Source organism: Dermacentor silvarum, chromosome 9 (assembly GCF_013339745.2).
Source record: "Dermacentor silvarum isolate Dsil-2018 chromosome 9, BIME_Dsil_1.4, whole genome shotgun sequence".
Classification (NCBI taxonomy): domain Eukaryota; kingdom Metazoa; phylum Arthropoda; class Arachnida; order Ixodida; family Ixodidae; genus Dermacentor; species Dermacentor silvarum.
In genome coordinates this window covers 19925427-19941283 of record NC_051162.1, presented here as the reverse complement: position 1 = coordinate 19941283, position 15857 = coordinate 19925427, and the positions used below count along the sequence as shown (strand labels likewise).

Sequence of the window (15857 nt, the reverse complement as noted above, 5' to 3'; positions counted from 1 at the left end):
AGCTGGACCAGGGCAGGCAAAGTAAAATTTGAGAAAAGAGCAGAAAGCTAGGAAATGGCCTATTATTGAGGAAATTCTTTTTGCGGGCTACAAGGTCTGGCTCTCGTTGGCCACAGGGACAGTGGCCCTATGGATTCAAGCATAGGCCCCCCCACCCCCTGAAAATACAGGTATTTTCAGAGCGCTTGTTCGCATGCGAGCTGATTGTGGAGATACATATCTGAAGAACCATTTGGAAAGTTGCCCCAGTAATGCCTCGTATTTAAGCCCAGATGCACAAAACCAAATTATAGAAATCTGTGGCGAAATTATCAAAGAAAGCCTAGTTGCATAAGCAGGCTGCTTCTCCGTACTTGCTGACGAAACGACGGACATCGCCGGAATCGAACAGCCTACTGTTTGTTCAAAGTACCTAAACAAGGATGCCAACGACATCGAGGGAGTGTTTTAGGTTTTAGCACCGCAATAGATGCCCATCTCTCATTGCGACTGCAGGTTCTATGTAAATGTGTACAAACTGTTCCAGATTCTAGTCACCCTTCCAGTGACCACTTCCAGCGCACAGAGAATATTTTTTACAAGAGTTTACTAAAAAACTACTTGCGCTCTACAATGTCTGTGGAACGTATGGTTAGACTGGTGCTTCTATACACCCACAGAGACGTTGGCATCAACGTGTCCGGAGTCATTGACCGCTTCGCTCAACTTCCCCGCCTAGAGAAGTTTGTCCTTTAGATAACGAAGCAGCAAAAATCAATGCAAGTAAAAAGCTCTATTCCTTCAGGTACATAAGCTCGTAATTATGAAAACGTATGACTGTTCTTTAGCTTTTAAAACCGCAGAAATTTTAGCTGTTTATTCTATCAGTTAGCATCATGATCAAAATTATTATGCGAATACGAAAATTACGAGGACATCAATAACCAATTTTGACCGACCTTGCTCATTGAAAGCCCGGCCCACGATGCGTTTGCCAAAAATACACTCGGATATTGGGTAGTCACTTGCCGCATCATCTGTGGCTTTCGTTTGTCCTTTTCTTTCCTTTTTAGCTACCTGCTTTTATTTCTTTTTTTGAGACAAAGCAAAACCCTCCTTTAATTTTGGGTGCAGAATAATTGTTGCCGCTGTGCAGGCAGTTAAATTACACATTTTCGTACTGATTTCTGCATTATTTCTCTATTATTCTACCTGTATGGTGCTGTCGCGACCGCTGCATGGCCCGAGTACATATCACGATGTCTGCGATCATAGTTTTGTTCTTGCCTAGATCATCTGTCTTTCTGTGCGCAAAGTTTACTGTGCGCAAGTTTACGACCGGTAACAGCTGCTCCTGCGCAATCTATTGCAACGAGGGGCAGCCTCATTGAGGTTTTTTCCTGGCCGTTGCATATGTGCAAAAATGTAAACAAGGTTCTTGAATGACGAAGATTCATCAAAATATTTGTCCTCAACTTATTCATTAGTTGGCCTTTACGTTCTTCATATCAGCTGTATACACTGCTTTCTCGGTTTCGAACACATATAGTTCTAATGTCCGTGTGATATTTTCTTTCCTTATTAAATAGACAAAAAAAAAACGCGGCCGCATTGATATCAGTTATTTCTGCCAGAATTTTTAGGACATACGAATATATTCTTTTATGAAAAAATACATATTTTACTTGACAGTGCGTAGCGTTCAATAATTCGTTTGCAGCATCTAATATACAATGGCATTGGCAATGCAGTTATTATTCATGTATTTGATCCCTCGACAAATTCTATAAGGAGGAGGCCGCGCTACAACCTCAGCCCCCCCCCCCCCCCCCCCCCGAACAAAATTTCTGGCTACGCCACCGATAGAGTACCGACTGCTGATAGCTGCGCGCGCTGTGTTCTTGCCCCTTCGCGTTGAAGAAAGACGTGCGGGCGCATATCTTGAGAGCGATCTCCAAAAGGTGCATGGTGCCGCGTATGCTGAGACCTTCGTGAGTACGGTGTTCTCGCCGATTCGTTCGCGTTGAAGCGACAGAAAATCCAACCCACGGATCAGATCATGGGAACACAAAGGGGCTCTATTCTGGACAATCGAAGCGGGACGTATGCTCGACGCATACAAAATGGCGCTGATGGCCACGTTTTGCTTTCGTAACATGGCGCAAACTGGACGTTCTGCCTAAGGAACTGAAATTGACGTACTGAAGCTAGCGTTCTCCATAAGGCAAAACGGGTTCCCTCCTCAGTAGACACAAAGCAGCTAGTTCGAAGCGTACGATTATTCCGTCAAAAACGCCTCTCGCTTCCATCGTCGGCTGCGTACAAGTCATCGTCTGCTTCATTAGACAGGATGCGTGTCCCCGAGAAACGGAATGAGTAATCGTATATTCGCATCCACGTGCTTGTCTTCTACATTGAGACAGCATCCGCAAAGCAAGAACGAAAGCTTTCGTGCAACATCGCCACGCACAAGTTCCTTGATCTGTGACAGGAGCACAGTGTGGCTGACGCCGGTGGTCAACGCGGCGAAGAAATGCTCTGTTGACATCTGCCGTCGAGCTAAGACGCTTTGCTTGCGTAGTCCGTCGAAGCTCTGGCACAAGGTCAAGAGTTCAAGCGCTGTACATGGGTCCTTAACCAGCAACAGATTGCTACGAGACACACATTCTGCCAGGGGCAGACGACAAAGAAGACGTTGTGCCTGCACCGACTGACATGGTCGAAAGCGTGATGAAGCGGCCGTTGCGGAGCTCCGTGATGGAAACAGGGAAATACCCAGCACTTCCACCACAAAGTTGTTACGTAAAACAACACAAGGCGGGACTATTTACACTGTATTTACACTACACAGACACAGTAGCCAAGATGGTGGACAGCCACCAGCACCCGACAGAACCGTCTTCTTTGTCGTCTGCCCCTGGCAAAATGTGCCTCTCGTAGCATATGAAAGGCGTCGTCGTCTATGCCTTTCAAAATGTGCTTGATCCTGTCCTGCTCAGCCATGAAATTGTGCACGCGCTTGCACAATGGAATGACGTCTTTGATATAGCTTGTGAAGTTCTTGCCCTGCTGCTGCTCACGCCCGCGTAGACTCTGTTGAGCGCGAAGCTTGCGCACCGTGGTGCGGCCTAACACTTCCGAAGCTCGTCTTGAAAGGAGCCCAAGTGGCGAAGTCAGACTTCTGGCTATAGAGTCAGCCGTTTACGACGTCTGGTAGGTAGAACAGGACATTGCGTAGTTTTGTAGCATCGTCCCACTTGTTGTGCGCGCTCACTTTTTCAAGCAAGGACAGCTAATCTTCTACGTCATGGTCATCGGTGCCGTTAAAGAAAGAGGGATCACGCTGGTGCAGCACGCTTGACACGATGCCTGGGGAAGATTGGACCGTGCCTTGCTTGGTGGCGTCATCAAGCATTGTCGGAGCGGTGGTAGGCACCGTCCAGCTTCGGAGCTCTAGGTTTGAAGGCGACCTTGCATCTCCACCACTTTGATAAGGGAATTTATTGACGGCAAGTGACAGGCGACAAACCAGCAAAGTACAAGAAAACAACGGTTTCGGTGCCAAGAGCTCGTGATCTGCGCTCGCGCCCTACATCAATGATACTGCCCCACTACTGCTTGCTCCCTGTTCTTCTTCATTACAAATTCATTTCTTGGTCAATCCTCTACAATGGTCATCAGCCATATCTTTACTGGATAAGCACAAAAAGAGCAGCAACACCGCCTTGCAGTTACGAGGGCAGATCTAATAGCGATTATATTAGCACTACGAAAGATTCCCCAAAACGATTCATTAGCTGTTATTGTGACCGACTCACTGTCTGTAGGCACAGCACTTACAGCCTCGTCAAATTCAATAATTTTGCGAACATTTGTTCAATAGTTCATTCGTACTTGCGGCAAATATACTTGCTTTGGGTACCGGGACATCATGGTTTGCACTTGAATGAAGTGGCTGATTCACTCGCACGAGCTTCACTTAGTGTCCCTGTCATATCTGTTTTGCCGATATCAGCTTATGTCACCACGGCTAAGTACAGAAATTTCTCTATATCGCCAAATTCCGCAAAATCTATTTTAACATCGTCTTCTGATTTCCACCATCTTTGATTCGCATGAAATGAGTGAGTACGAACTTTATTGAGGTCCTGAGGAGAAAGAATTAAAGCGGGGCCGGAGGCCCCGCCAATCGATCCGGTGGCTCCACCCAGGTCGGGGCCGGTAGACAGAGTCCTTCAGCGACGGCCCGGGCCCTCTGGACTGCCTTGAGCTGAGCGATGAGCTCTGTACTTCTGAGCGCAGAGTCCCAGGAGGACTGGTCAGGAAAGTCCGTGCCCGCGTTGGCAGGGCACAGCCAGAGCATGTGTTGGAAGTTGTTGTATTCGTGGCCGCAGTGTGGGCATGCAGTAGGAAAGTCAGGATTGATCCTGCTTAGTGTTGTTGGTGTGATGTATGTCCTAGTAATAATTGGTGTACTTCAAGGCAATAGGAAGTTTCCAGTACAAAATTGAGATACCGTATACCACCTATAAATTTTTACTCACAGGTCTGGTCTCGCTGTGTCCCCTGTATGTTCTTTTCGCAATGAATCCGAATCCACCGAGCACTTCTTCATCTCGTGATGCCGATTTTTAAGAGAAAGAAAACTATAAGAAATTTCATTTCAAGAACTCGGCCTATTATTAACCTCGCCAACCATTCTCTCCTTTGGGGCGGATTTCACTGGGACACATTCACAGGGATGCTTTTCTTGCAGTTTATAATTTCATTAGAGATACAAAAAGAGTACCTTGCTGGATTTCTAGAATTAAGAATTTTTCCTATTATGTCACTTTTTGACAAAGTTATTTTATCTCCAAATTCTTATTAGTATTTTTCTAACGACTGCTATGCAGATTTTGTTTTTTGTTAAATTTCGCATAAACATAGTTGAAATCGCCTGCTTCTTGGCCAATCTCCCGTAATGGTATGAGCCAAAGTTTGGGAGACAAGACAAGACAAGTTATGCGGGCAGGGCGAAGCGGAAGAAGAAGAGAGGGCGGCCAACATCCGCGCTTTGAGGCGGACGTGGCCGTCCTCAGCGACGGCTTTGCCACAACACCTGGAACCGCGAGCCGAGACGACGACAACGCGACGCCCCCCAAGACGCCCCCGCGGCCGCCTCAGCTGGCCGGCACTCGCCGCCGGCTCAGCGTGTGCCATCCCATGGAGTCGGTCATCTTGCTCAACGAGAGCCGGGGAACAGGCTCGCCCAGCACCAGCGGCGCTGTGTCTGCCGAAGAGGAGACGCTGCGACTCGAAGGCTGCCTGCCGGCTGAGAATGCACTGCTGGGCTTTGTGCGGCAGTACCCGGCCCAGGGTCACACCCTGCTCCTGTACGGTGCCTCAGGCTCCGCCTTCATCTACCTGGCCAAGATGATCGCCAAGGAGGACCCGCGCTGGGAGGTGCACTACGTGCGCATGAAGCAGTTCTTGGGCCGCTCCACGGGCCGCGACTGCCAGAGGGAGCTGGAGACTCTGTTCACCGAAGGGGGCAAGGACAAGATCAAGATGCTCTTCTTCTACCTGCTGGACACCATCTACGGGAACACGCTGGCGCCTGAAGAGATGGAGTACGCGCACCGGTTCAAGAAAGAACTGCCCCAATACTTGAAGCGCGTGGCGTCGGCCGGGAAGCAGCAACTGGCAGTCGTGGCGTCCGCGAGAAAACCTTGGCTCTTCCCGAGCGACCTGCAAATGCTCTTCCAGAAGTGGGTCCACGTTGGGCTGCCGGGTCCTACCGAGCGGATCCGGCTCATTAGGGCACACATCGGACAGGTTCCCTGCTCACTGAGCGACTCCAACATCCTCCAGCTGTCGCGAATGACCGAGGACTACACCTACTCGGAGATTGGGAACATGGTGGAAGAGGCCCACTTGGGACCTTTCAAGAGGATCGAAGCGGCCACGCACTTTCGACAGGTAGGCAGCCACTGGGAAGTTTGTTCGCCCAGCGAACGCGGTGCCGTCCAGCTGTCCTGGCACACGATGAACCCGACAGATGTCAAGGAACCCATCGTGTACGGCGATCTTCTGGACGGGTTTGTGAAGGTGGAGCTGCGTCGATCTGACAAGGAGCTGGCGGAAATGGAGACTGTCCAGCTTGCTCACCCGGAGCCCAAACAAGATCTCAGTAATCCCACCGATGGAGCACGTAGCAGTGAAACGAGCGGAAAAGTTCGTAGCTGATTGTGTGACGTTTTCATTATGCGGCATTTGGCAGGGTTACGAGTTTCTTTGCATGTAAACATGATTGTTCTTTGGCGCAATTTTCATGCTGGGTTCACTGTATATTCGCTTCTCGTAGCGACCAAAATGCGCTACATTTAATGATAATTTGTTTAGCTTGGCTAGCCGCGAAGTTTGTCCAGTGGCTTAAAATATCCATTCCAGCGAATGTTACTGCAATTTCTGGGCATTGGTTGAAATTATTAGTGGTGCTTCCTTCGGCATTGTTCAAATGGCATGGACCAAATCAAACTGACGCAACTTTTCATCGCAGCATTATTTTATTTTGATAAGATTATGCCACCACGTGCTTGAAGAACGAGATACCTTCCCGTTACATACATCCTAACGATTCTTGGGATAAACGACCACTTCTTAGGTTCTAGCCTCAATTATTACCAAACAAAACCGTTATCCGTGATGATAATAATCAAATCTATGTAAGCTAATGTACTCGTGCGTTTCTTGGGTTCTCACAGCACATTTGGATTTCGCATGAATTAAACTACGCCGTTATTGCCATGTGTAGTCGAATCCCTCACATGGCTTAGATGATGCAACGCCCTATGATGCATATGGTATGCTTAATTAAACATAATGCTTGCACTATAAATTTTAGTGCTGGGCAGTTGGGACAGCTGTGCGGAAGTCATTATAGGGATGTCTTCCCGAGCACGGTCCGGGAAAAAATGGTTTCTTCAGTAACTACACTGAATAAACAAAGCCCACCGGTAAACGAATTCGGCTCCTACGCCTTGGTGTATTGGCGTGACTATTTGCGACAAAGCCGTGGATTTTGTTATTACATAAAAAAAGACTGATTAAGAAATTGAAGAAATATGTACATATATACAAGAAGAAAGGAAGCCGAGGGACCCAAAGTGGATGTAAGTGAATATCATGAAAGTGGATGTAAAAAAACTGGCCGCTTTTTGATCCACTGTCACTTCCATTTATCATCAGTTCTGTAATGCCAGTACAAACTGCAGATGATTTCTCTTATGCCGTACATGGTATATCTATATATCTATATCTATCTATATATATATATATATATATATATATATATATATATACAGGGTGTCCCAGCTATCGCGCAGCACGATTTCAAAAAAAAAAATGGAACGGCGTTAAGTGACGCAAACCTAGTACGTATTGTTTCCGGTACAGTGAAGTAGCCAGTAATTTTTTCATTGCTGAGAATTAATTAGCTAATTGTAATAAAGTATCTAACTCGAGAAGCACTGCCATAATAATCAAAGTGTCAATGAGAAAATTGTAGAGCAACATGAAAAACTACCGATACAGCTTTCTGTTGCTCAGTACATGCTACATAAAGGTGTTTTTGCGAGCCTGAAAGAAGCCCGCGAATACACGCAGAATTGACGCGCGACTGGTCGCCCAAGGCACTTTGTGTATATTCGTGGGCTTCTTTCATGCTCGGAAAAACACCTTTATGTAGCACGTACTGAGGCAGCAGAAAGCTGTATCGGTAGTTTTTCATGTTGCTCTACAATTTTCTCATTGACACTTTGATAATTAGGGCAGTACTTCTCGAGTTAGATAATGAAATACAAATAGGTAATTAAATCTCAGCTATACGAAAAAATTACAGTCGGCTACTCCACTGTACCGGAAACAATACGTAGCAGGTGTGCTTCGCGTAACGCCATTCCTCTTTCTTTAAATCGTGCTGCGTGATAGCTGGGACACCCTGTATATATATATATATATATATATATATATATATATATATATATATATATATATAGTGTGTGTGTGTGTGTGTGTGTGTGTGTGTGTGAGCGCGAAAGGCGATTTAGGGCCTTGTTGTCGTCGGTAACAAATATATCAAGCCAACAGACAACAACAGCAAGAAAAGCACAGCGGGAATTGCATGTTTATATGAAATGTAGGATTATAGATGACCGAAAGTGAAAATGGACGAAGAACAGCGTTGTTTGTGCGATGCATCAAAACACGGCACATGTTATTCACATTCGGCCTATGCAGATTTTTCAACTATAGTATTTGAATACATATTTGGGGTGTTAGATATTTTCTTCAAGGGCACGTGCACGTGACAAATTCAATGGGGGGAGTAATTGGCAAGTTCATCATTGTTTTTATGTACAATGTTCCACAAGAACAAGGCATTTCAATTATTCCTGAGCCCTCCACTACGGCGTGCCTCATAATCAGAACTGGTTTTGGGACGTAAAACCACAGAAAAAAAGAAGATAATAATGACGAAATAGTAATGGCTGGCTACATGTTTCAGGAAGTTTCATTCCCACAAATAACTCGTCATTTTATAACCAAGTATAACAAAACAGGTGAGTGAAAAAACGAAACAGAATTCACATTATCTCATCAACTCCATATGCATGACTGCGCTAAGCAGTCATGCATATGGAGCGTGGAGTACTACTAAAGGAGTACTCCACGCTGGTATTGTCTTGAGCGCTAGTGTGCAATGCGGAGTACATGTTGTCACTTTATGTCCTTGCAAGCGGTGAACTTCCTCCCCCAAGTGGAAATTCGGCTTAACGGTGATACGTTGACGTTTCTAGTTTTCTGGCGCGTTTTGCGCGTCAGTCAGAAAACTCCTTCAAAGGAAGAACTACCTCGGCGAGGAGTCTTCGGTTTGAATGGTCTCTTCGGTTTGAACAGAGGCGCTTGCTGTTTTTGTGCGCTCAGTCAAGCAGGAGCTTGGAGGGGCGAGCATCGATGCACATCACAGTGCAGCTTCGCAAAAGAAATCGTCGGCCCTTCTACTCCGATAAGATGGATGATAAGCGATGCTTATGACCATCACAACAGATGGAGGGTACAGGTACCCGTTCACAGTGCTGAGCGCGGGCCAGATTTCCCGTGATTAAAGATTGCTTACACGTACCGCAAACTCTAAATTGCCAAGGTCTTGTCCACTAGTCGCGCAATTTTCTTTCAACGCTTCCAAGGCATTGTGTCACCTTCCGTCGGAGCGGATCACACTGACGAGGGAAAAGTCGAACCTCAAACGCTTGCGTTCGATGGCTCGAGTTTGCTCGGCGGCGTGGTTAGCAGCATCCACCCGCCATTTGCGCTTGCGATTCTTCAAAACGAAATTGCTTTTAAGTCTGTCCGTCACGTAAGACAATGAATGGCTCATACCAACTTAAGCAATGGCTCATACCCCCCGTAAACGCGGCCTCCCCGTTACGATGACAGAATGAGTGAGTGAGTGAGTGAGTGAGTGAAATAACTTTTATTACAGGTCCGGCGAGCACGCGAACTCATCGCGCACCCGGCTAGTCCCACGTCGGGACCGGCAGGTCTAGCCCACCAGCCCGGTCGCGGGCACACCGGACAGCCAGGATTTGCTTGTCTAGAGCGGGGCTACGCAGAAGCGAGTCCCACTCATCCTTGCTGAACTTGGGGTATCTCGACCCGCACTCCCAGAGCATGTGTGCTAGAGTGGAGGTCTGCCCACAGGATGGGCAGGCGTCGTCGCGATATACGTCAGGGTAAACTTCGTGCAGAATGGCCAGACACGGATATGTGCCGGTCTGTAAAAGTCTAAGCGAAACAGCTTGCGCCCTATTCAATTTGGGGTGAGGGGGTGGAAAGACCCTTCTGGACATGTAGAAAAATTTTGTCACCTCGTTGTGAGTAGCGGGAGCATCCCTGTGGCCGAAGACAGAAGAGAAGTGAAATTCTACGCTGGAATTATGAGCGACAACGCAGCCAGCTGTGGAAGTAGACGACGACGACGAACGCGGGAGCAAAGACACGAGCGCGTTCGCGCGGTTGCGCCGATGACGGCCAATGTGCCAGCTATGGAAGAAGACGACGACGCTCGAGGCATTGATGATGATGATAGTTTCTGGGAACAGACACTGACGTTCAGGCTAGAGATAGACATCTTCTTCTGTTCTTTCGGGGGTTTTTGCGTGCGAGAACCAGTTCTGATCGTGGCATCTAAAACAAGCTTCGCTTGTAATATACTAGATGGGATGGAATCAACTAATACTCTTCTTCATTCTCGATCCGATGGTGATGGCGAATGACAGGTGTACCACGCATTTATTATTTAGCAGCTTTTTAAAGATTTTATTTTAATCACGAAAGTATCGAGTTCGTATTTTCAGATGCTACCTGTGTTGCGACCTATTAAAGAGCGTGCTTCGAGATAGGAGACTGAATTCGTAGCGCTACAAGCTAGTGTTCCGAGTACCAAGGCGCATGTGATGTCCTGCTACAGGTGTGTACACGCAGTTGGGATGGGAGGTTAGTAACAATGACTGAGGTAAACTTACCGTTATCTTACCAGCACCCTGCCACATGTATGCATAGCGCACCTTTGAGCATCTGCCTCGATATTACCAAAATGTTGCTCGAGAGTGATCTGCATTATAGGGTTTGAAGATACTTTGCTGTTCATGTTGATTCATACCATGCCTTTTGTCCCCATGTTTACATTTGTCTTTAAAAAAAAAGAACATCTTCTTGGGCGAGTTGTTTCGTCTCTAAGAAGGGCAACAGAAACAAAAGAAACATGCACAAGATGAGTACACAGGACATGAATGTGGTTCTTTTGGGAGGGTCCTGATGACTCTTTATTATTTGGCTGTTTTATCATGAATGTGGTATCCCCTGCTGCTCTTGTTCTGTTATTATAAATATCATGTTTCTTCTATTAACTTCATTTGTAATTAAGTGCCCGTCCTGCGTACTCATCTGGCCCTTGTTTTTTTGCGCTTCTGTTTCTTTTCTCTTTTTATTCTCATTGTCATTTGCCAAGGCTGACTAGCAGGTCAGAACCCGGACTCAGGCCGACCTGTAATCCTTTCTGTCAGTATAACTCTCTTTCTCTGACTCTCTTGCTGGCCTCTCTGTTACGTGTTCTTGGGCCAGCGTATCTAGCAACAACCACACAGGATGATATATGTGCCCTCAAGAAGTGCCGGCAGTAGCGTGCTTTAATTGCAAGAATGGGCCTACCCCTTCAATGAGGCGCATATGACGCGATCATAGAGTTAATTCGCTATTTCACAGCGGATGGGTTCCGGGTGCGAAAATTATACCACTGGCTGGTAGAAAGAAGAGCTATAGTGCAATATTGTAGGCACTCGGACAATTGCAATACATTTTAATGCAAACAGCATTCTTAGCAATCTCACCCCAGTCTTCTATTCGGCTGTTCAGCTATCTAGCTATCTCACAAAGCAAAGAATGGTTTAACGAAATATCGACACTAAAGAGGACAATGCCGACGTACATGGTTGTACAAATAATTCGGCGAATAACTTTTGATTATATCTATCGATTTGCTCGCTGTCTCATGTTTAGTTTTCACTTATTTCGTACCCTAATCGAATCATAGTTCAGACGAAATAAATCCAACCCCATCGGATCTCCTTGGCCACCCTGCAACACCCGTTGTATTCTTCACAAGTCTCGGCAACCACGCGTCTTTTCTTGGACGACCAGGCCCTCCAAACGCTGCTCGTTAAAACGGGCCTCGAAAGCTTCGGCCGTCTTCTTGGCGTGGCTGGCGCGTGCTTTGGAGACACGAGCTTCACGCCTTTCGGCCCTCTCATTGGCTTATCGAGCGCGCGCAGCCTCGGCGCGCTTGCATTTCCTCCTTTGAGCGTCGCGGCGGCGTGTTGCCGTTGCGAAGCCCTCACGCATGCTCTCAACGCGGGGGTGCTCTCAAGGATGATAGCGCGCATGCACACTCAGACGCACATCTGCGACCTAGCTCTCCTGCGTTCTGTAGACTAGGGTGCCTCGATGCGCGAGCCCTCCGTCCAGCTAAGCGTGGGGGCATGGGCGCTTCGAGGCACTTTACCGATGACCATGATGATTGTGGAGATTTGTGGCACTTCCTTTGAAACGGAGCGGTGACAAAAAGTTACCTAGCCTGGTTGAGGTAGTCAGGTATGCTATACGTGGCTTTCATTCTAGCATTTTGTATACCTATCCTTAATCTTTTAACAGTGGATCTGTTTAGGCTTATTGTAGACTGTGTTTGTAGACGTTTCTATATAAATAAGTCTCTGCCTGAAGAAGTTGCTCAAGCACGAGTGAGCACACCTCAACAAGCTTAAACTTATTTATATACATAGAAACGTTGCGAGGCGAGAAGTTGGCAAGACTTCCGACGCTGGTGGATGGGTGTCCAGTGCGGATCTGGTCGAAAACCCTCCGAGCCGCCGCAAGAGGCACCGGCAACAGTCAACAACGCCACGCGCGTTCGGTGCGAACGCGGGCAAAACGCAGACGGCATCGACAACAGTTCTGCGCGTTGCTGGTGCTGCTGTCCAAGTTTATACAGCTGCTAAAACTACTATCCTTACTCCGTGTAGCTCTCTACGAATTTGCTATTGCAATTGATGCTTCGCCTTTCGGGTGAAACCAAAAAATTTTATTGTGTCATGACAGTTGCACAAAGCTACAACTACATCGTCAACTAGGCCATCTTGGCCAAAATTTTTGCGGTATACCAGCAGTGGCACATACTCATAACTGTGGACAGACCCGCCCCTTGGCCGGTGTTTTCAGCCGAATATGGATGGTGATGATAATAAACATTTACCCGCATGGGGAATGGGCCAAGAATCGGGTAGTTGTAGGCCCAAAAAATACCATTGAATCGAATAATCATAAAATATAAAACTAGGGACAAACTTACATTAAGTAATGGAAAATTCAGACGAGGATAGCGGATGATTACATTTGGAGTAGTGTATACAGACCAGCTGGGCCTTTTTTTCTCCACAGATCAGCGCGAGGAGAAGACGACGGTGAAGAGCGGGAAGCCGCTCCTACCGTAGGTCGCCGAGGAAGGAGTACCAGCCATGGCAACCGAAAAGTATTCGGCGGCCGCCTTCCAGACGGTCCTGGAGAAGGCCAACGAGCAGGCTACCAAGGCTGAGCAGCATGACCGTGACAAGAAGCTGCCGCAAGCGTTCGTCATGTACAAGCAGACCCTGCAGACCTACCTGACAGTCATTGAGGACATGCTGTTCCAATGCATCCGTTTCCAGGAGCGCAACGAGGACCTCCTGCGTATCATCACGCCGAACGACAAGTACCGCAAGCCCACGCATCCGCAACCCGATCGATCGAAGCAGGACGCGGACGTCAACGACTTCGAGCCGACGTCGAACATGAACAGGCTCCCCGGAGTGCTGTCCATCACGCCCGACAAGCCTGTCAAGTGGAGTGATGTCATCGGCCACGAGACGCCCAAGTTCGTCCTGAAGCTCGCCATCCTGGACCGGTGCCCCATAAAACACCCTGTCATGTTTACCGGCAAACGCAAGACGCTCAAGTCAATTCTTCTATTCGGCCCGACCGGCTGCGGGAAGAGCTACTTAACCAAGGCCATGATTGGTGCCGCGAAGGACTGGGTGTGCATTGACGTCAACGTTGCCTCGCTGATGAGAGACGCGCCAGAGGGTGCAGAGGACCTCTACGTGAAGTCGCTATTCAAGGCCGCCAGACTGTCGGCTTGGTGTCTCCTAGTTCTCCAGGACGTCCAGGAACTCTTCAAGCCGACCGACAAGCCTGTGGAAGAGCACAGGTGCACGTGCCTGTTTTTTATTCTATTTTTTTTATTTTTACACCGTAGACAACTTAGAATACGCAGACGGCATAATCAGCGTGGAGCAATTTATAGTAGACACTCTGAAGACAGAACCTAAAAGCTCGCTTGTAAGGCAAAATACATACCGACGCGTTGCCGACCTCAGTGTTTGGTTTACACGCCAAAATTTTAGCACTTAAATTACCTACATGCCCACCGGATCAGGAAACTAACTTACGGCATGGGAAATACTGACAGCCAACGCGACTGATGGGGAAGATTGACGCGTTTTTCTTTACACAGGAATGGCCTAGGGAGGACTAGGTAATAATATAGGTAAATAAAGATATCGCGTTCTCGTATAAAACTCATGAGTCGAATTTCGCATCCTTGATGCATGATCGGTGCCTGCGTTAGGAAGGATGATTTTACTACTTTTTGTGAGCAAATTTTGGACGAAGTGCGGACGGCGGCTCGGGTTGCATGGTTTCATCAACTAATGGTGGTTCCTGTGCGAGTCCATAGCAGAGGTAGTGCGTCCACTGGCTATTCATCCATAAGCGCTGGCCAATTAGTTTGCGATTGAAAGTTGCGATAGCGGCATCACTCCTAGTCCTTTAGCGTTCGTTTCTGCAATGCTGCTATTGCCAACAAACCTTCAACAACATGCTGCAGCAGCGTTAAACGTACTCTGAATTCGGCCCATTTCTTCCGGAGAGTGTTCAACCTTGCTATATCACGATTCTATTTTTTTCTCTATGTCATTGTCTCACAAGAAATGTGTGAAGCTCTGCATGAGCTGTGCTGCTAGCGATGGCTGCTTAGCGTCAACGAAGACAATGATATAGATAGGAACAGGAGATAATAAAATTGCTTCAATTCAGATGGAAGGGAGCTTTGGTCTAGTTAATGGTTCCTGTTTGAACCTCGTCTACGTTGAAGGCGAGTGTTCACGCTATCCTCGTAATACCCAAACTACGCCATCATCTTTGCTCGCGCTTAGCAACCACAGAGCGATAGGTTACCAACCAGGCGTGTAATATTAGGAGCTCAATCAGGCGCGTGTGTTACTGCGGCATCTTCATACGAGGAACGTGCGCAATCGGCAAACGCATACGTGGTGATGTTTCTCATTCCATTTTAGCGGCGTGGCTGGATGGATAATTTAAGGAATTTGTTTGCATGGAGCCTACAAGAATAAAGTATTCAGTACAATAATTTCAATTTTTTTCATGGGCAGATACCAGAAGCTGCGCCAGAGCATTGCCAACGAGGTCAAGTTCATCAACGACAACATGACGGCTGAGGTCACGCTGTGCATCGCGACCACTAATGCACCGAAGCTTATCGACTCCTTCTTTGCCACTGCATTTCAGAAGCGAATCTTCATCCCGCTGCCGAGACCCGAAGAGCGCATGCGCATCTTCAAGCAGCACATTGGCAAGTCCCCCAACACCATCACAGACGACCAGTGGATCGAGCTGGCCGACAGGTCGTCGGGCTATAGCGGAGAGGACATCCTGTCTATTGTGATGCACACTTTCAAGGACACCGGCGATTTGACCTTTGAAGAACTCTCCGCTGCCATCGAACAGTACAAGCCAAGAAACGCGCCTGATGACATCCAGGCTTGCCTCAAGTTTAAGGAAGAACATGCCAACACTTCCGTGTAAAGGTGCGCTGCCCGGACATGATGGGTCGATATTCGCTTATCAACAGCAAATTGCCTGGCGAAGCCAGCGAGAGATAGAAGTCGACGATGTGCAAAAATAAAGACCTTGGCATGCTTGCTACCACTATCTCAGTTCATTTTGGCACGGTCGCGTTTCTTTTGGAAACGATATTACTAGAAAGCCCATCCACATCTAATGGAAAATCCCAGTATTGCGTTACATGACCAAAAAATAAAGAAGCCCAACAAGTAAGATGTATATAGTGTGGGCGTCTATTACGCACATCTTCCTCATCTGTATGTTATCATCATCATCCTCGCACTTTTACCTATCCTCCTCTTCGCCTGTATATGTGTTCATCA

The 15857-nt window shown here is 47.4% G+C and overlaps 2 protein-coding genes across 2 annotated transcripts; both read left to right on the top strand.

The window, feature by feature from the left end:
• The first annotated feature begins 4983 nt into the window (after positions 1-4983).
• On the top strand, positions 4984-6207 carry LOC119463469 (vacuolar protein sorting-associated protein 4A). The gene has a single exon (XM_037724308.1). It carries the CDS (start codon positions 4984-4986, stop codon positions 6205-6207), a length of 1224 nt encoding a protein of 407 aa, XP_037580236.1.
• Positions 6208-13057: 6850 nt separating this feature from the next.
• LOC119464670 (vacuolar protein sorting-associated protein 4A) lies at positions 13058-15590 on the top strand. Its single transcript, XM_037725677.2, has 2 exons — positions 13058-13819; positions 15063-15590. Exons 1-2 carry the CDS (start codon positions 13092-13094, stop codon positions 15493-15495), a joined length of 1161 nt encoding a protein of 386 aa, XP_037581605.1. The 5' UTR covers positions 13058-13091; the 3' UTR covers positions 15496-15590.
• Positions 15591-15857: the final 267 nt, after the last annotated feature.

Excerpts from the sequence above, each read along its gene's own strand:
- LOC119463469 (XM_037724308.1), top strand. The coding sequence starts at position 4,984 with ATGCGGGCAGGGCGAAGCGGAAGAAGAAGAGAGGGCGGCCAACATCCG.
- LOC119464670 (XM_037725677.2), top strand. The coding sequence starts at position 13,092 with ATGGCAACCGAAAAGTATTCGGCGGCCGCCTTCCAGACGGTCCTGGAG. Across the intron at positions 13,820-15,062 it reads AAGCCTGTGGAAGAGCACAG|ATACCAGAAGCTGCGCCAGA; the intron begins GTGCACGTGCCT and ends TTTCATGGGCAG.